Below are 21,641 nucleotides of genomic sequence, written 5' to 3'. Positions count from 1 at the left end.
TTTTTTTTTTCCGGTATTGAGCCCCTCTGACTGATCTCAATACCGGAAAACTAAAACGTTAGTGTGAAAGTCGCCTTACACTGAAAGCTGGGAAAATGAGCAAGGAACTTTTTTTTTTTAAGCGAGCCAGAGATAAACGGCGGCAGGAAATCTCACAAGGGATGATTATTTTCATAGCACGATGAAGGTCAGAATATGAGAGGAATTGCATTACACCGCACAATTGTTACTCAAATCGGGTCACTCGCCCCAGAATTAGCAACACCGGAAGAGTGCTGCCACTCAAACGTTCCTGCTGTCTTTGAGTTGGAGCCACCCATCATTTATTTATCATTTATTACACTCACTTATATTCCGCAGCGCTTTACAGACATTAGCGTCACGCTGTCCCCCATGGGGCTCACAATCTAAGTTCCCTATCAGTATGTCTTTGGATTGTGAGAGGAAACGGGAGCACCAGCAGGAAACCCACGTAAACATGGGGAGAACATACAAACTCCATGCAGATGTTTTCCTTGGTCGTATTCGAACCTGCGAGGCACCAGTGCTAACCAGTGAGCCACCATGCTGCCCATCATAAATGATGGCACAGAGCACAGGGCTGAAAGGCTCTAAACAACGAGGTCTGTAGCGGGTGATATTGTCAGAGTGATTAGCTAAGTGGAGAGGAAGAAGGCTCTTCCTCAGGGCCACCATCAGCCCCAAGAAAATCTTGATAGATGCCAGCACTCACTGGGCTCCAGGGGCCCTTAGCAATCTATGGGTAGGGTAGTCAACCAAGAGCAGACACCATGAGCCGACCTTACTTGTTTCCTTCACACTCGCACTAAAGTAGATGCCCAAGTGCTGAGTTGACATCAAGGATAACATATCTGTCACGGTCCGTTTTTTTTTTCCGCCAGACACAAAAGCGTGGTAGACTCAGTTTTTGTATATGCCCATCTGTTTGCATCCGTTTGTTTGAGTATCTGTTAAATGGGCGCTAGAAACATGACGTGAGCCAAGCCTAAAATAGTTCCCTGCCAGGAATAAGCAATAATCACAGCACATATTGCTCCCTTCTGGAGGTGCAAGGTTTCTTTGAATAATCAGTATTTAAAATGGGTGGTTTAATGTGCACTTTATTTTCAGGACAGCCTGTGATAGTTTCTACCTGTATATATCTCCCCATAGTGAACAAGACGGTGGCCGTGTCTCCTCTACCTCAGAAAGAGGACGAGAAAAAAGAGGAGGAAGAAGAGGATGAAGATGAGGGGAAGGGGCCTAAACCAATGCCTCCGTACAGCTCCATGTTTATTTTATCCACCACTAACCCGTGAGTGCAGAAATGTTCACGCTCAACCTGAGGCCCTCCAGCTGTTGCAAAACTACAACTCCCATCATTCCCTGACAGCCTACAGCGATCATCCTACAGAAGGGCATGATGGGAGTTGTAGTTTTACCACAGCTGGAGGGCCGCAGGTTGAGCATCCCTGTCTTGGATCCTCTCTTTTGGTTTTATCAGTATGTCTTCTTGGAAAGTTATCCTGAAAGCATTTCCTAATCCTCTATGACACATTAGCCCCTAGGGCTCTACCATAGGAGCAGTCACCATGAGGACTAAGACCCTGATTTATCAACTTGGGACAAAGTGATGTTTGTCCTCAAATGTGTCTATTTGTGTCAATGTAAAATGGTCTATGCGCCAAAGGTACAGGTGCAACTCCAAAAATTAGAATATCGTGCAAAGTTTATTTATTTCAGTGATGCAACTTAAAAGGTGAAACTAACATATGAGAGACTCATTACATGCAAAGCGAGATAGTTCAAGCCTTTATTTGGTATAATTTGGATGATTATGGCTTACAGCTTATGAAACCCGAAAATCACAATCTCAGGTCCCCTTTGCTCAGGGGGTATGGATTAATTAGCTGACTAGAGTGCGACACTTTGAGCCTAGAATATTGAACCTTTTCACAAAATTCTAATTTTAAGCTGCATTAATGCAATTCATTTTAATTTGCATTACTGAAATAAATGGACTTTTGCCCGATATTTTAATTTTCGAGTTTCACCTGTGCGAAGGTGGCACACAGCACTAGCTGAACTGGGCACAGGCCAAACCCATTCTGACCTGCCACAGCTAAGGCAGGTCAGGAGTGGATTGCAGTTAAGACTATTTTTTAAGACAATCCCCTCTGATAAATAAGGCCAAAAACCACAGAACCGGCCACATTTACTCGCCATTTAGGCTAGGTCTACACGACGACATTTGTCGCGCAACATTTTGTCGCACCAATGTCGCGCGACAATTTTTAGAATGGTAGTCTATGGTGTCGCACATGCTGCGACTGAGACACGACAGTCTCAAAAAACCCATTCAAGATGGATTTTTCTGGGACTGTCGCAGTCGCAGCATGTCGCATGTCGCAGTGCGACACCATAGACTACCATTATAAAAATTGTCGCGCGACACATGTTGCAGTGTAGTTGTGCCCTATGTGTCGCGGGACACATGTCGTCGTGTAGACCTAGCCTTACTCCCAAATGAAGACAAAATCAGCTTGAGAAATCAGGGTCTAAGTCTGGAGAATTAAGGCTAATTGCTGCCCGTAGAGTGAGTCCCATCATCCTTCCTCGATTGAAGGACACATTGACATAGGACTCTCTGCTCCCTATATGAGAGAAGAACGGGAAGATCCTTGCGCCATAAATACTGCTCTATGCATCTCATCAAATAATGAAAACTATATTATCTCAGATGTAAATCTGTTCCCTGCTCCTAGCTGTAGGAAGACATACAGTAAGGATCTCCATTCATGTTTAGCCTAGTGGTTTAGGAGACAATTATATGAGGTCACTTTTTATCATGGGAAGGTTGCTCTCCTTGGGCTTGTGTTCATCCTTGCCTAGTTTCTTCCTGTGGACTTGTTTTACACATTGGGGGAGATTGATCAACCTGGTGTAAAGTAGAACTGTCTTAGTTACCCATGGCAACCAATCGTAGCCCACCTTTCATTTTTCACAGCTCCTTTGGAAAATGAAAGGTGGAATCTGATTGGTTGCTATGGGTAACTCAGTCAGTTCTACCTTACACCAGTTTGATAAATCTCCCCCATTGACTCTTCTCATTTCAGTATCCGTCGCCTGTGTCACTACATCGTCACCCTGCGATACTTTGAGATGTGCATCCTGTTAGTCATCGCCATGAGCAGCATAGCCCTCGCTGCAGAGGACCCGGTGTATCCCGAGGCCACGCGAAACAATGTGGGTGAAAACGCTTACCGACCTCATATCTGTGTGTTGTACGTCAGATAGGTGTGAAAGACCTGCAGTCCGTCTATTATATCCTACTATAAAACAGCCCCTGCAGACATGGGGAAAGAAGGAGAGAAATGACTAAAGCTGGCGATCAGCAAGAGATTTCTCCTGAGGCCCCCATAAATGAGCATGCATGTTTATTTCAACATTGCCTAAAGGTGCATATTAAAGTACAACATGCCTGATCCTTTAGTCCCTTGGTGCCTACCATTGGAGGACTTTTGGATTCCCTTATAATAATGATAACATTGGCAAATCCCACAGGGAGCAAACATGGTCTCCAGACAACTGCTGCTCTAAGCAAAGTATAAGTCCTGGGAGAGTTGTCGTCTCCCAACAGGATTTTTCTAGCCTGGCATATAAACCTGCCTCAAACAGAAAACCTTTTAACGTGAGGCCTAGCTACAATGCAAAGGGTATAGAGGCACAGGTTCATACTCCACCCTATGGCATTGCTTCTGGAGATTGGGTATGATGAAGCGGGTGCATGTACCGCTAGTGATTCTGCATGATGGAGGCATATCCTATATATAAATGGGTTGGGCAGATGGTCAAAGATTATGCAGGACACTCTCCTGAATCTCTCTGTATCCATGTGCTAAGGCTGGCGAGTAGGAGATATTTTCATACACAAGGGTGTTAGTCTGAGCAGTAGAAATGTTGCTGTGCAGAAGAAGAGTTAACTAGTGCGGGAAGATGGCGCTGCGCTGTGGGCCCGGTGTGAGTTGCGCTGACAGCCCGTTAATCATGCCCGCCCTCCTGCAGCCATGCTTACTTTGCAGTTCCTCTCGCTTTATACACGGTGGACAGTTCCCGCAGGGGGAAGGGGGGTGAACAGGAGGGGAGGGGGGAGAGTGGAGGCTGATTGAAATAATGGGAACATTGGTCCCAGTGGGAGAAATGAAGCAGAACGTGGAGTGTATAAATAGCACTTTTATACTGGTTATATATAAGGATAGAGACTTTATATGACTCGCTTTGTATTTGTGCACACATTTTCAAGCCTTTTTTAATTGCTTTTCGTGTTTTCTCTCTCTCTCTTTCTCTCTGCAGGTACTACGCTATTTTGACTATGTCTTCACTGGTGTCTTCACCTTTGAAATGGTTATAAAGGTATGAGCCAAGCAAGACAAGGAATGACTTATGCCGACGGTCAAGGTGTGGTTAGGGTAACTTACAGCACAGAAAATAGTCTTCACCAAATTCACACTTTCAGCCCAGAGTCGCTTTGGGATTTTCAGGCATGAGCTGCAGCTTATAGGGAAAAACGGCACTGTTTATAGAGGTTCTCCCGGAATGATTTAAAATGGCCGCCAGCATCCTGTCCTAGACTGGTTGCCTCCACTTGCAAAGCCGCCTAGTGAGGGGGCAGGGTGTCACTACACTCCGGCACTTGCATATATTGCTGGGTTGTCCTGTCGGGCTGCTCAGCCATGTCAGCATATCACAGGCAGGATCAAATCATTACCATCTATTCTAGAGAAGTGCAGTGAGGCCATGCGCTCCCCTCTCCGGGCAACATGGCATAAAAGTCCTACCATTTTGTAGGTATTGCCATGATTACAGGTTACAAGAAACCGTGCAGTCTGCTTTACAGTCACGTCGTACTGTCTATTCCAGTTAGCCTGCTGAACGCTTACAACTCTACTTTCACATGTGAGGTTGTATCCCGTATGGTCGACCGTGGAGATATTTCTACATGCTCCTAGTGTTAAAATGTATGGCGTATTTGGTCTTACAAGGACTTCATCCCCTGACTATTTTTCATAGATGGTGGATCTGGGCCTCATTCTGCACCAGGGATCGTACTTCAGAGATCTGTGGAATATTCTTGATTTTATCGTCGTTTGTGGTGCTCTTGTGGCATTTGCGTTCTCGTAAGTAACAAATCTCCTTCACGTCTCATGTTTTAAGGTCTAGTTCTGATGATGATGATGATGATGATGATGCTTTCCTGGTAATTGTAAGGACGTATTTTGTCTTGCAGGTAGAAGGTGCAGTCTGACAGTGTATGGGTTTAAAGGAATCCTGTCCCCACATCAGCACGTTGTAGAGCAGGAGGAGCGGAGCAGATTTATAGTTTTGCTGGGAAACATTTTAGAATGGCTTATAATTTATTAATTGCAATGAACTGCTCTTTCCAGACTCAGGAGTCCAGTGTGCGGTCCTATCAGTAATTGACAGCTATGTCTGTATGTACAATTATACAGGGAAGCCTGTCAATCAACAATGGCACCGCCCACAGGACTCCTACGATTTCAATAATAAGTTAGACGGATTCACTTCCCACAAAACTATAAATCAGTCTGCTCCGCTCCTCCTGCTCTATAACACGCTGCCTGCATTTTCATGGTGACAGGTTCCGTTTAATCACAAGTCATGTCGTTTTTGCTGAGATTTTCTAGAAAAAAACCAAAAAAACACAAAGAGACAATAAACCCTTTAATGACAGCAATAACTGCAATGTGTAAATGAATGAGGCCGGGTTTACTTCTTGCAGCTGCGGTAAAGTTTTCCCCACGGTTTTCCACCATCGCGGCTCACATTTTGCTTTAATTTCAGAAAACTGTGGTTAAAACTTTGCCACCGCTGAAATGTGGCCGCGGCCTTTAAAGGGGTTTTCCCATCACAGACAATGGGGGCATATATTGCATGGACAGCCGCCCCTCCATTCATTTCTATGGGGCCTCCGAAAATAGCCTAGTGCTGACTCATGTGGTACACAGGGAGGCAGAGGCTCCCAGGATACTTAGACCTGTTTCACAATTGCGTTGTTAATTCCGGTTTTGAGATCCAGCAGGGGATCTCAAAACCGGAATTAAATGGATCCGTGCCATTTAATACATACAGATGCATCCGTTTTGGCCGGATCCAGTTGTATTAAATCTAAACTGAAAAAAAAATAAATGGATCCAGTATGAAAATCATTGCAAGTCAATGGGCCCCGCATCCATTTTTTTTAGCTAACAAAAAACAACAACTATTCAGCTATTTCCGTCAGCCCCATAGAAATTAATGGGAGAGGTGGCCATGCAAGCGCAGTGCGCTCCCATTCACTTTTATGGGGAGAGTGCTCGGCGGGTCCTCCAGCCACCACTCTCCCCGCTCCGTTCTCGTGGTAGGTATATTCTAGCGTCTGTGATGGGAATACCCCTTTAAACCTGGCCTGATCTGATCATTACCCGACCAGCTTCACTATTATTGTACAGGCAGACAGTAGACATTCAGGTTTTATTCAGGGTTTTTTATGCAGTTTTGAACCTGGAACCTGGAGTGGATCCAAAAAGAGGAGAAGTAGACTATGTCCTATATACTTTCTTTTCTTTTTATGATCCATGCTTGGTTTTTGCTTCAAAAGTGCAATAAAAAAAAAAAAACTGAACATGTACTGTATCCTAAAAGTCTTGACAACTGATTAGAGGGACATCTACTGTATCTTTGGGTGCCCATCCATGATGCGGTCCAACCACAGGTTCCGCATGTGGATTGCCTTTAATTGCCTATTGAAACAGTAGCTCGTACAGGTGCAGCCCAGCAGTGGTGATCCCACAGCCGGACCGCTCTAGTGCTTAGGTCAGTTGTAATCCCATAGCCGGACCGCTCTGGTGCTTAGGTCAGTGGTAATCCCACAGCCGGACCGCACTGGTGCTTAGGTCAGTGGTAATCCCACAGCCGGACCGCACTGGTGCTTAGGTCAGCGGTGATCCCACAGCCGGACCGCACTGGTGCTTAGGTCAGTGGTAATCCCACAGCCGGACCGCTCTAGTTCTTAGGTCAGTGGTAATCCCACAGCCGGACCTCTCTGGTGCTTAGGTCAGTGGTAATCCCACAGCCGGACCGCACTGGTGCTTAGGTCAGTGGTGATCCCACAGCCGGACCGCACTGGTGCTTAGGTCAGTGGTGATCCCACAGCCGGACCGATCTGGTGCTTAGGTCAGTGGTAATCCCACAGCCGGACCTCTCTGGTGCTTAGGTCAGTGGTAATCCCACAGCCGGACCGCACTGGTGCTTAGGTCAGTGGTGATCCCACAGCCGGACCGATCTGGTGCTTAGGTCAGTGGTAATCCCACAGCCGGACCGCACTGGTGCTTAGGTCAGTGGTAATCCCACAGCCGGACCGCTCTGGTGCTTAGGTCAGTGGTAATCCCACAGCCGGACCGCACTGGTGCTTAGGTCAGTGGTAATCCCACAGCCGGACCGCTCTGGTGCTTAGGTCAGTGGTGATCCCACAGCCGGACTGCTCTGGTGCTTAGGTCAGTAGTAATCCCACAGCCGGACCGCACTGGTGCTTAGGTCAGTGGTAATCCCACAGCCGGACCGCTCTGGTGCTTAGGTCAGTGGTGATCCCACAGCCGGACCGCTCTGGTGCTTAGGTCAGTGATAATCCCACAGCCGGACCGCTCTGGTGCTTAGGTCAGTGGTTAATCCAGTTCATCTTCTAGAAACATTACTTACTTATTGACACGAGCCTTTTTGTAGCTTATGCAGATAAAAGAAGCAGCCCTTGTGAATGCTGTGGAGCCCATGGAGAGCGGTCCTAGCTGAGGTTGGTCCCATAGGTGGTGTGAGCACCCATAAAGACTAGGGAGAGGGAACAGGTGCTGGGTCCTAAGGAAGGCCCAGTTCTGAAATATGAGACAAATGTCACCTCAGCAGAGGAAGCAGAATCCTGCCGATATCCTGTCACGTCTCCTCGCTCCGTTCACAGGGGTGGGAGGACGGGCTCAGATCCTCTTTAAACAATATTCACTGATTAGAATAAAATGCCTACAGCGGAGCACATCCTCCAGGATGCAATTCAATCTCTTACTGATTTAGATTGCCCAGCGGCAGTGTGTATTCACTGAATAATACAGTGACTTGTGACTATCCTGCTCTTTACCAAAAAATACCCTTTTTTCTAATTATTTTGCTGTTTGGATAATTAGCATGATTATTTATATTGACATATTTGTTATAATTCACACATTCTATAGAAAATCCAAAGGAGAACATTTTGGTGTCATCTGTGGCCTCCTAAAACATCATGGCTGTCACTAAAATAAGTCAACTGGTTCCCACAAACTCCACTTCTTAAATATTCTGTGGTCTCCTAGGAGGGCAGCAGGACACTGGAAGATCTGCACCACATACTAAACATACAGGGACCTAGGATGTGTATTATTTGGGGTCTTGTTATCTTTTGATTGTGTATGTGATATATTCCATGTATGAGTATTAGGGTTAGCGGTCAGAGGACATTTTCTTAGGTCCACCTGCTCCATGGGTCCCCTTACTAGGGTCATCAGTATACGTGCAGCAATTGCCTGATAATCATCTTTTTCTTCCTGCTGGTTTAGTCGTCTGTACGTTACTGTCAGAGAACTCAGGTCTCCGTGCACTGACGTCCTGATGAACCTGTGACGGATATACACATCAGCAGCCAATGAGAGAAGGGGGAGGGAGAGAACAGCAGGCTGGACCAATGATCAGACAGGGGGTGTGTCTTAGACCACCTCAGACTCCCTGTAGGCACTGTAACTATGCTGTAGTCACAGACCACAGCTATGCCCTAAGGAGAAGGAGATAAAAGGCAGCAAAGCAACAAGATCTGAGGGAACAAAATAGCAGGTATTCATCACCTACATGTACTGACTTACCTATGGCTCCTGAGCTCCTGATTGGACAGTCACTTTAAAGAGGTTTTGTTGGACCCCCAATGATTACAAGAATAGCGGTCCCGTAGTCTCTGCGTGAATGGAGCAGTATTGCAAATGCATGACCACTGTTCTGTCCACTCCTTTGGGAGTAGGACCCATGGACACTAGCTGTAATCTGCAGAGGAACCTGACACCGTGCCACCCACAGGCCATGAGCTGGGCATGCTCCAAATGCTGCACAGTCACCATACAGGAGATGTGCAGCATGACGCAAAGGCGCAAAGAATTCAGGCCCAGTTCTACAAAGGTGGACCTAATAAAGTGGTCATTGACTGTGTTAAATAGGTACGTTTCATGTGTGGCCTGATGAAGGGCTTTCATTTAGCCCGAAACTTTGCCATAACCGTACATTGTGCATCATTATGTCCGGCTGAATAAATATCACTTATCATCACATCAATCAAACGGAGTGCTGTCTAATTATACAAATACTACATATACAATACTTGTCATATACGCCATTTTGATTCATAAATTAATGCATCCTACAACTCTAATGATAACGGTCCCCCATTATGTTAACCAAAGTCAGTAAACAATACATAAAGCTAATTATGTACAGATGCACTTAAAGGGGTTCTCTAGGATTTTCATATTGATGGCCTATCCTCAGGATTGATGGGGGTCTGATTCCCGACACCCCTGCCAATCAGGAAGCTGCTGTCACCACGGCCTGCCGTCCATTTAATAGTGGCGGTGCTTCACTGGAATGGGACTGAGCTGCACCTAGGCCACATGACCGATGAATGTGACATCACCGGCTTAGGTTGAGGACTAAGCGCTCGTGGAGTAGGACCCCCTTCGATGTGATATTGAGGATAGGCAATCCCAGAAAATCCCTTTAATATGAAGTATACAGGTTTCTAGACAGAAAAGATATTAAGGCCATTTTCACTGAATGCAGTCTGGGCTATTTAGCCAGTCCCAGGACCGGATCTTGAAGGGAGGATAAGTATAAAGAAATGATTTCCTACATGTAGCCTTTGGGGGGACATTTATCAAGCCCTGTGTGCTGGAAAACTGATGTCAAAAAGTCTCATAGTTTGAAGCACACCGTGCTTGAGCAAAATGTTGGTGACTTTTTGGGGGTTTAGATCCCCACTTACTTCTTTTCCAAAAAGTGGGCAGTACGGGGGCAGCCTGGCACATTTATTATAATGTACCCAGGGAACTGGCGTAAATCATACCAAAAACCTAAAGGTGCACACGTCTTAATATTTGACCAGGTCTGTGTGCCACAATGAAGATCTACACCTACAAGGGAGAATCTAATAAATGCGCTGGAAGGACTAGTGCTGCCCCAGCACGCCCTACTCTCAGACCACTTTGACCCCCAAAAATGTGCAACATTTTGCACAAGCAATGGCATCTGCCAAACTTTGTGACTTTTTGATGCCCGAGTTCTATACATTATATTGCATACAGAGGTTGATAAATGCCCCCTATAAGCAAGCGACATTACCATTATCGGGAAGAGGTTTGGATTAGAAAAGCATTAGGATTGTCAGTGGCTACTGATTTAAATACGTGTTGTTTTTGGAGGTACTTGTAGTGTCTTGTCGATGTTTCCATGTGTGTGTGATTACTTTCCTCTCTTCTCACACCGGCTGCCTCCTTCAGGAGTAACCAGCGGTAATGTGCATTTGTCCCCCATCTTCCTCTTCTCTGTCTTCTTCACCTCTTTTGCCCACACATCTCCGTCTTGCAGTGTAGGCCGCACATTGTATACAGTCCCCGAGTGCGCTCTGACAGGCACACAGCAGTCCCCTGACAGCTCCTCAGTGATATCAGATAGTCCGCTAGTGAGGACGATGTGGGATTGCAAGATCCCACAGTTGTGACACTTAGGGATTTCATCTAGCGCGATAAATGCAAATCTCAATGGGGAGTGTGTGATAACAAAATAGATGGTCAAGTCTCCAGGGCATTTGACATGAAAGCACTGAGGGGTTTGGATATCCAGCTCCACTAACAGTTCTCTCTTATTTTTTCTTTCTCTTTTCTTTCCTTTCTATCTAAATGTCTTATCTTATCTCTGCTCAATCTAAAATTTCTACTCTCTGATATTTATATCTGGTCTGCTTGCATGTTACTGACCACGTTTCATTTCTCCACCATGCACGCTCACGTCCCATGCTCATCTCTGTCTCTCGCTTCTTCCTCAACGACTGAGTCTATCTTTTCTTCTTTCTTTGCTTATTAATTTTCCTCCTTTCTGTAATGGTAATTCTCCTTTCTTGGTAAACCTCTTCTTCACTTCTACCTAACATCCTACTTCTGACTACTTCTGCCTCTTCCTCTTTCTCCTCTTCTCGTTTTCCTCTTCTTTTTCGGTCTTACAACAGAGGCGGGAGTAAAGGAAAGGACATCAGCACCATCAAATCTCTGCGTGTTCTTCGTGTCTTGAGGCCTCTGAAAACCATTAAGCGACTGCCCAAACTAAAGGTTAGTACCATGTATGACTTATCACGAGTTCTCTCTAGTAAGGATGATTGTAGACTTAATAGACAGATGTATTATCAGTAAGGAGGTGAAGGACAGAAGTTGAGTGGCTCCCAGATATCTCTAGCATTGCTCATGGTGGCTCAGTGGTTAGCACTGGTGCTGAGGTTCAAATCCGACCAAGGGACATCATCTGGATGGAGCTTATATGTTCTCCTCGTGTTTGCGTGGGTTTCCTCCAGGTACTCCAGTTTCCTCCCACACTCCAAAGACATACTGATAGGGACCTTAGATTGTGAGCCTCATTGGGGACAGAGTGATGATATGTCAGTGCTATATAAAGAAAAAAAAAGTAGTCAGAGCCAGAATCAGTGGATGCAATTGGCCAGATGATCCCCAGGACCCCCGTTTTCTACAGGGTCCTAAGGACAGGACCTCCAGCCGTAACCAGACAGGGGAATATTATTGGGATGTGACATACTATTAGGGTGCTATGTTAGAGTTGTATGATAAGCATGACCATATTATGTGAGCAATTATATGCTAATATTACTTGCATGCTGTATGAAGATAATGCATTATTTGGCAGTATTAGGGTGGGTTCACACTAGCGTTATGGAGTCCGTTATGGCTTTCCGTTATAACAGGGTTATAACGGAACATAACGGAATCCATAAGACGGAAGGACGGATCCGTTTTGCTGCCTATAGACTTGCATTAAGATGGAATGCAAAACGGAAGCCTTTAAGAGGCATTCCGTTTTGCTCCGTCCTAATAGAAGGCACTGATATGTAGTCATTGGAGATATTATTTTGCATTGTATGGTTGTATCCTGGTAACAAGTGCATACATATCTACTGAAGGTGTATGCATGATACATTTTTATTAGATGGTGGCTCACTTTTTCCTAAAACCGGCCATGAATAATGTCTGCAGGGACTTTCGCAGCAATGATCTACAGCAGGAGATATCAGCACCCATGGACAGCAGGAAAAGCTCTTCTTTCCTTCCTTGAATTGCTCTGATGCCACTCTTGTCTCACTTTTCAGGCTGTGTTCGACTGTGTGGTGAACTCCCTGAAGAATGTCCTGAACATCCTTATTGTCTACATGCTCTTCATGTTTATCTTCGCTGTGGTGGCGGTCCAGCTTTTCAAGGGGAAGTTTTTCTACTGTACAGATGAATCAAAAGAGTTTCAGAGAGACTGCAGGTGAGTGACTGCTAAAGATAAGGTGATCATCAGTGCCGCCTGATGGTAGTGATGATGCGCTGCCCGTTCTGTGCACATGGGGGTCATGCCAACAGTTGATACAGCAGCCAACATCCCTAGCGAGTCTGAGAATATCTGATTAATAAGGAAGAGTGAAAACTACAAGCTGAATGACTGACTTTCAGATGTTTGTTAGGTCTTGATTTGGACAACATTCTGAAACCTTTTAACTAATTACTTGAGGCACACGATCATCTCATGGCTAGGACCAAAACGTAAGAGGATGCGTAGTTCTGGAGATTTTATGAAAGCCAAGATCCATCTCATAAACATTTAATGGGCTTGGGCATTTACATCATTATTTCTCATTAATTTAATGAATTATCACATCCTTGTCTGTCCCTCTAGAGGAGAGTATCTGGTATATGATAAGAATGAAGTCAAAGCACAGAGGCGCGAATGGAAGAAATGGGCGTTCCATTATGACAATGTCCTGTGGGCCTTGCTCACCCTCTTCACCGTGTCCACAGGAGAGGGCTGGCCAGAGTAAGACAAGATGTGTTTCTATGCATGGAGTTTAGAAACTGCATTGTATGTCTGTAATTCCATAGGGTCGGTCTCTGGATCAGAATTTTTTATGTCTTTCTTCCACCTTACCATTTTACAAGCTCTAGTGTGTGTAATTGCATTTCTATCCATGTACTGTGAACTATATAACAGTATATACCGATAGAAAGATGGATGACTCGCTGCTTAGAACTTAAATGACCGAAGAACCTAATTGCAAAGATAATGTTATTGGGCAGCTTCTTCTCCAGTAGTCTGGAGGTGCGTTATGGCTCACACCTCTACATCCTGAGTCAGTTCTCTTCACCTATCCTATAAAAACTAGATATCCAAATGGATTCCATTATTCTTAGTGGGAACTGTGTTGAACTGAATAGAACAAAACTGATTTTATTTCATTTGGCTTCCTATCAACAGAGGCTTGAAAGTCATCCGTTCCTTGTATCACACATCTGTAGTCTCCTGGTCCAATACTGAACAAGCTTCCCCAGCACTCATGGCCATTCCCTTGCCCCATGTGTTTTCTAGTGTATATAGTTATATATATTCGAAATTTCGAATTTTTTTAGATTTTTTTTTTTTTTTTATCAGTACACATGATCCCTCACTGCTTCTAGCTTGTGGGCCAATAAGAAGGCTGCAATATACTTGACTTTAGGAGTAGTAGTGTTTGCGAATTTTGCTCTATATTCGTTTTTTTTTTGAATATTCGCTATATTGCTATATATTCTTGTTTTAGAATATTACGAATATTCGAAAAAACGAAGTTACAGCAATATAGAGAATATTCAAAAAAAATCGAATAGAGCAATTTAGCTAATATAGTGATATAATCTTCTTTGTCTAATAGTTGTCAGTTGAAAAATTCGCAATAAAAAATTCGAATCCGAAAATTCGAATTCCGAAAATTCGCATATTGCACAATCATTACCTTTCCGATTTTTTGAGTAAAAAAAATTAATCGCGAATTTTCGAATTTGCGAATTTTCGACGAATATTCTACAAAATATTCGCGAAATATCGCGAATTCGAATATGACCCCTGCCGCTCATCACTAGTGTTTTCTCAAGGGTTGCGTATAGGGTAGTATATGTGTATAGGAAGAGAACTCTTATCTTTGTCTACTTACTCATTTATTTCCACAGTGTCCTCAGGCACTCAGTCGATGCCACCTACGAAGACCAAGGACCCAGGCCTGGATTCCGCATGGAGATGTCCATCTTTTATGTCGTATATTTTGTGGTTTTCCCTTTTTTCTTTGTCAACATTTTCGTAGCCTTGATAATCATTACTTTCCAGGAGCAGGGGGATAAAATGATGGAGGAGTACAGTCTGGAAAAGAATGAGGTATGTATCACAGTGTGGCAGTCCAGATATTCTAAGGATAGGTTTAAAGATACGTGGTGATATAGGCCTGAGCTACATGACAAGATCAAGCAACCACTTAAGAATGCCCGTAAGAATGAGAGTGTGAACAATGCATGTGGCAGGCGCAGCACTATGAAGTGCCTTTTGCGCTGTGGCATTAGAAAATTTTTGATATCTCTGACTTTTAGTCTAACCAGACTGTCTGTTACTCTGTAATTCCTTATAGTGCCGTTCTATGGAAACAGTAGGTTTAAAGAGCTCACCAAATGCTTGAAATAACTTCTTTATTAACTTCAACTTTTCTTCATATATAACACTGCCGCCTCCGCAGCAGATAGTCCATGTACAAAACACGTGTTGCATAAAGTATCACAAAATGGCGGTATGCATAAGATGTGGTTTACCTGTTCAATCTTGTCATTCAAGTGGATATATTTCTCTCTTCAGTATCTGTACTCTCACTTTAAGTTATTTAAGCACTTTATGATCTCTCTAAGTCTAAGAGATATATCTAAAGTCTAACTAATAGTTCGCTTGCTGAATTTGGTCGCAATTTGCAATATGCAGTAAGCAGTAACTATTTGCAGATTGGTTGAGTATGATCTGGTATGGTTTTATGCAATTTGGATTGCAATATGGAATTTGAATTTGGATTGTGAACCTTGTAGTTTGCAGTTGGTGGGACTGTAAGTAAACACACATATAACTGGTTCAGTATACAGTTCTAATCACTATATTAACAGTAGGAACATTATACAACAGTTTTAAATACTTGGTTTGGCCTCTTGCTTCCATAAAACACAGCTCTTAGTGGAGTGAATGTCTGTTCAGCTTCTCTCCTCTTGTATAATGATTCTAGCAGATCCTGCTAGGGGAATTTCCCACACAGGCTGTGTGTGAGGCTGTGATTGGTCTAGACTCCTGCCAAGCAACAACTGTTTAATTCTATGCTTTTTGCTGTGTCATTGAGCGTACCTTACATTATATAATGAATCTTATTAAAGGCATATTATCTTTTCTGCTTCTGTGAACACAATATATATAACAGTTATATGACATCCAAACATAAAGTCACTGTAAATAACTCTGCTTTTGTCTTTAACACACAAACATAGGAACTGTATTAAGGTTATTGGTAGGTCTAGCTGTATACACATATAAGCTATGTTAGCAACCTGGGACAGGTCTTAGCTGGCCAGCTACAATGCAAAGTGCAAATGGCAGCTGACTACAACTTTTCAGCTGCTCGCCTCAAATTATGCAATAATATCAGTTCCATGAGCCAGAAATCACAATGTAGTTTTGGCTGACTTCTTGAGGGCCAATACCTCATCATAGTCACATACAAAGATCCCGTACATTGACACATGCAGTCTGCAGGGATCAGTATTACAGACTTGTAGGCAGTCCATGTGCCTCTGTAAGGCACCATATTCTCATTAGAAGCAATTCATCTAGATGAGAATACCCCAGCATAGGATGGAGTATATCACAATAATCATTCATACACAACATGGCCCAAAAACACCTTTGAGCATTGAGTTATGGATCTCTACCACACATGTGCTTAATGTATCATAATACGAGCAATAATTTTAACTTTTGCGTTTTTCTTTTACAGAGAGCATGTATTGATTTTGCTATCAGTGCCAAGCCACTTACCCGCCATATGCCACAAAACAAGCAAAGCTTTCAGTATCGAATGTGGCAGTTTGTGGTGTCTCCCCCTTTTGAGTATACGATTATGGCTCTAATCGCCCTAAACACCATTGTGCTGATGATGAAGGTAAGAGATAACAGCTGCTGTAGGCAATTAAGGTTTAGCCCCATTTGGAAGCCTGTCCCCTCGGACAATCTGGTAAATTATTCAGATTTTGGTAAAAAAAAAACTGATCAGAAGACACAACGGTAACAATAATTTGCAGAAACTAAGAATAAAGGGGCACATTTATTAAGATCAGCGTTTTAGACGCCAGTCTTAAAGGCCCATAGCTGGTGGTGGATTCGGCAAAGTTTTGAAGAGGCGCAGGCCTCTACATAACTTCGGCGCATCCAGCGCCAGTTCTAAAAATGTAAGACGGCTTCCTTGCTGTCTTACATTTAGACCATATTCTACACCTAAACCAGGCGTAGAAAATGATGACTGAGACGGGCCTGTCGGCCTGTCCCCTCCCCCGCCCACAATTTTAGACCTGGTGGGAGCAGGGCGAAGTCGCAGATAGCAGCGCAACTAACCACTGCGCTGCCAACTGCACCTGAAATACACAGAATTTAGGCGTATTTCAGCATAGTAAATGACCCCCAAAATCTTCATGTGTGCTCAAGAAAGGTTTTTTTGTTCAAATTTTCTTAACGTTTGGTAAAAGAAAACATTGTGTTATAGTCTCCCCATATTTAGGCCAGGTTCACAGCTGCGTTGTGTACTCCAGCACCCTGTTCCGGTCACTGTATCCCGCATATATGCAGGCTTTCCCGTCGGACAAAAAATACTACACGCAGCATTTTTTTGTCTGGCCAACTAGACAAACCTAGACAACATAAAAGGCAAACACCACAGATGTCTTGTGCTGTGTCCTCACCCTGAGTGAAACAATAGAGCAAATTTGATATATAAAGTGTGTAGGTAGTTCTAGCAGGCAATGAACCTGAGGCGAGCCACTTGTGAAACTGGACCATGAGGACCACTGTGTTAGACAATTTGGATAAATAGTAAAATAGTTTTAGCAATATCCTCCATTCGAATAATGGTTTGTAGTCCCTTTGGTCATTGAGCACATGCTCTAGGGGTAATTAAACTCTGAAGAAATTATGGAGTATGTTACCTTAAATCAACATGATGGGGTTGGGAAGCATCAGCAGATACTGTACATGACAGTCCAGAAGTCTCTGTGAATAACCCATCAAACATGGTAAGAGGTTGTGTTAGAGCACTGGAGAAGGCAACTGGCCGTAGACAAATCCAGAACTCCTGGGAGCCAGGCCATCCCCAGTGTATCCTAAAAAGGATTCAATGATCCACTCCAGATGCTGTCCCCTCTACATATCCCAAATAATTCGGTATATACTGTAGGGTTCCCAAAGATGGCTATAAGTGGACCTGAGGGCATCCACATTGCTCAGCTTGAATGCATTAAGAGTCCCAAAAATGGAAGAACATGGAAAGGATGAAACAATGTCGCCTGTGTTTAGGGCCCCGTAGCCAAAAGAGAGACTTGGATGATAATGGAGATTTATGAACCTCTATGTCCAGCTGCAGCTATGCTGACTTGTCCCTTGACATTTAGTAGACCGTCCCACCGCTTTTTATTAATGATTAGTGACCAACCCCTTCCACACAAAACACCAGAGTCATTTCAGTGGCTTAAAAAAATGCCTCAGTGGGAGCAAAAGCAATGTCTGAAAATAACAAGGGAGCATGTCCATTTTAATGAAATCAACCCTCCCAAACCAGGATTGACCATTTTCGAAGATCAGTATCTGAGGTCAGTGGATAGAGGAAGCGCAAAGTAGCGCGAAAAACGGCCGTCGCCGCTTCACTTGCTGTCAAACTGTGCATGTTGCATCAGCCCCGATGTTTTAATATGTGGAAGAATAAAGGAAGAATAAAGGAAATAAAGAATATTCTACAGTGGTGGGTGCCGCCTTCTCTTACTTCTATATACAACTATTGTTGGCACTTTTGACATTGGCTGAGCACCACGTATAATGTTTGAAGATAGACAGAGTGTTAGAGGGGATCGATACGTACCGGATAGACACACGGCAGTGCCACCCATCTCTACACTCTACTTGTTTTATATTGAAGTCAGAGAAGTCGGCATTGGAGTCAGAGAATGCTGCACAGGATAGTCCAGTGTCAGGACACATTTTGGGATGGGCCACAGCTAGGCTCCATCTTGTCCTTTTCCTCACAGGCCTCTGACCCTGAATGGATTCCACCTATCCGCCTCTGAAACTGGCACAAATTGAGACAGTCTGGTCTTTCTGTGTGCTCCCATAATGGAGAACATACAGGGAAAAGCCCAATTAGCCAACATAAAGATGAGGTGAGCAGGAGCTCAGGAAGTGTACTGATAAGTGTGCCATAGGTAAAGTACGCATCCTCCATAATAAGTTTTATGCTGGAACTGATTTCCATGGGTTGAAAATGATCATTAGAGACAATTTATACAAGCTTATTATCTGCCTGTCTTACACATACATTGAGGAATTGTACTTTTCTCTTGTAGTTTCACGGATATACCAATACATATGATCAAGTTCTGAAAGCATTCAATATCGTCTTCACCTCTCTCTTCTCTCTGGAATGTCTACTGAAGATCATTGCTTTTGGAGTTCTGGTGAGATTTCCATAAAAACTCAACATTGTAATTACAAGTCAATTTCCCATATGTCACACACATTGGGGACAATTCAGCTGGTGGCCAGTGAACCTATCGGGATTTTATTGGTGTGTGGGAGGAAAACCAGCAATTAATGCACTAGTTGTGCTGTCAGTTTGGAAATCAGTTTTTTCCGCGCGAGTGCAATGCGTTTTGCGCACGCATGAGGAAAAACTGAATGTGGTACCCAGACCCGAACCCGGACTTCTTCACTGAAGTTCAGGTTTGGGTTAGGTGTTCTGTAGATTTTATTATTTTCCATTATAACATGGTTATAAGGGAAAATAATAGCATTTTTAATACAGAATGCTTACTAAAATGTTGCTTGAGGGGTTAAAAAATAAAAAATTATTAACTCACCTCATCCACTTGGTCACACAGTCTGCATCGTCTTCTTTCTTCTTCTTTCAGGACCTGCAAAAGGACCTTTGATGACGTAATCTGTGACGTCAGCGCAGGTCCTGCTGAATAAAGATAGAATCTTCTATCTTCAATTAGCAGGACCTGCGCTGATGTCACCACGTGGTGAGCGCGATTACGTCATCAAAGGTCCTTTTGCAGGTCCTGAAAGAAGACGATGCCGGCTGCGCGAACAAGTGGATGAGGTGAGTAAAAAAAATTTAGTTATTTTTTTTATACCCTCAAGCAACATTTTACTTAGCATTCTGTATTAAGAATGCTATTATTTTCCTTTATAACCATGTTATAAGGGAAAATAATACAGTAAATTGACTTTTATCAATTTACTAACATTATCTCCTAGCAACCGTGTGTGAAAATCGCATTGCATCCGCACTTGCTTGCGGATGCTATGCGATTTTCACGCATCCCCATTCATTTCTATGGAGCCTGCGTTGCATGAAAAACGCAGAATATAGAACATGCTGCGATTTTCACGCAACGCACAAGTGATGCGTGGAAATCACCGCTCATGTGCACAGCCCCATTGAAGTGAAAGGGTCCGGATTCAGTGCGGGTGCAATGCGTTCACCTGACGCATTGCACCCGCGCGGAATTCTCGCCTGTGTGAAAGGGGCCTAATACTCCTTACTCCTTCACCGGGCAATCCGAATCTTTCAACAGGTTTAAAAATCGCTGTTTGGCGGCGGCATATTGTGCTGTCTAATCACGATTTGCTGCTGGTAAACAATGATTCTTACTGAGGAGGAGATTGCTGCATGTAATAGCAGCAGTCTCCTCCTCTGACAAGCAGGCGATCACTGGGTAGGAACGCTTCCCTCCCGACAATCACCTGCATAATCTGGCTGTCTAATACAGCCTTAAGACATTATCCTGCCCAAATATGTCTATTGTGTATTTGTTAGGCCCATATTCATGATATGCGAGCAATGACTCCGTGCTGCAGACTGTATGCAGGACATGCATGTTAACTAGCACTGTTCTCTTATGATAGGTCATGTGATCAGGATTATTAAAGGGCATCTGTCAGCAGTTTTGTACCTATGACACTGGCTGACCTATTACATGTGCGCTTGAAAGCTGAAGGCATCTGTGTTGGCCCCATTTTCATTTTAATATATGAGCCTTTAGGAGTAATGGGGGCATTGCTGTTCCACCTAGAGGCTCTGATTTCTCTGCAACTGCACTTTGACTGACAGGTCCAGGCAGTGTAAACATGATCACGCCTGGCCCTGACTTCTGCGCCGGGCGCTTTTCCTGTACTGCGCCTAAGGGTCCATTCACACGTCCGTGGTGTGTTGTGGACCCGCAAATTGCGGAACCGCAACACACCCGGCCGGCACCCCCTATAGAAATGCCTATTCTTGTCCGCGGCTGCGGACAAGAATAGGACATGTTCTATATTTTGCGGAGCTGCGGAGCGGAAGTTCGGGGCCAAAACCCGGAAGTTCGAGGCCGCGCTCCGCAAATGTGGAAGCGGAGAGCACATAGTGTGCTCTCCGCTTCACATCCGGGCCCATAGAGAATAAATAGGTCCGCACCCGTTCCGCAAAATTGCCTAAGCCAGATACAAAATTGCCTAATGGACCCTAAGCCAGATACTGAAGCGCACAGCACAGCGTAAGACTTTCGGAGAAGTCAGGGCCTGGCGAGATCATGTTAACACTGCCTGGACCTGTCAATCAAAGTGCAATTATAGAGAGAGCAACGCCCCCATTGCTCCTAGAAGCTCATTAGCATATATTAAACATCATTTTTCTCAGCAATGCGGCCACATATGTACATGGGACCAACACAGATACCACCAGCTGCCAAGCGCACACGTAACAGGTCAGCCAGTGTCAGCAGGTACAAACCTGCTGACAGATGCCCTTTAAAATAGAGCACTTAAAGGGACTATGTCATCAGAAAATGGTCTGTTGTTTAAAAGTTTTTTATGTTTCAAATATTTGAAATAATTTTTGGAGATCTTAGTTTTAATTTTGCATGTCATTATCTAAACTGAACAAAAATATGAACGCAACACTTTTGGTTTTGCTCCCATTTAGCATGAGCTGAACTCAAAGATCTGAAACATTTTCTACATACACAAAGGACCCGATACTCTCAAATATTGTTCACAAATCTGTCTAAATCTGTGTTAGTGAGCACTTCTCCAATTGCCGAGATAATCCATCCCACCTCACAGGTGTGGCATATCAAGGTGCTAATTAGACAGCATGAATATTGCACAGGTGTGCCTTAGACTGCCCA

At 44.0% G+C, this 21,641-nt stretch overlaps 1 protein-coding gene across 1 annotated transcript in view; it reads left to right on the top strand.

Moving 5' to 3' along the window:
* The window catches only part of CACNA1A (calcium voltage-gated channel subunit alpha1 A), a 285,029-nt gene that overhangs the window by 163,893 nt on the left and 99,495 nt on the right, over window positions 1-21,641 (top strand). Inside the window, exons 21-31 of the mRNA XM_040415070.1 lie at window positions 1,174-1,315; window positions 3,117-3,246; window positions 4,354-4,413; window positions 5,071-5,177; window positions 10,620-10,631; window positions 11,345-11,444; window positions 12,491-12,651; window positions 13,060-13,197; window positions 14,364-14,565; window positions 16,208-16,372; window positions 18,816-18,926. Coding sequence (XP_040271004.1) covers window positions 1,174-1,315; window positions 3,117-3,246; window positions 4,354-4,413; window positions 5,071-5,177; window positions 10,620-10,631; window positions 11,345-11,444; window positions 12,491-12,651; window positions 13,060-13,197; window positions 14,364-14,565; window positions 16,208-16,372; window positions 18,816-18,926 — 1,328 coding nt within the window. The remainder of the gene's footprint in view (window positions 1-1,173; window positions 1,316-3,116; window positions 3,247-4,353; window positions 4,414-5,070; window positions 5,178-10,619; window positions 10,632-11,344; window positions 11,445-12,490; window positions 12,652-13,059; window positions 13,198-14,363; window positions 14,566-16,207; window positions 16,373-18,815; window positions 18,927-21,641) is intronic.

This window comes from Bufo bufo, chromosome 1 (genome assembly GCF_905171765.1).
Source record: "Bufo bufo chromosome 1, aBufBuf1.1, whole genome shotgun sequence".
NCBI lineage: Eukaryota > Metazoa > Chordata > Amphibia > Anura > Bufonidae > Bufo > Bufo bufo.
Note: the sequence above shows the minus strand (reverse complement) of the source record. Positions and strands in the feature narration are given on the sequence as shown.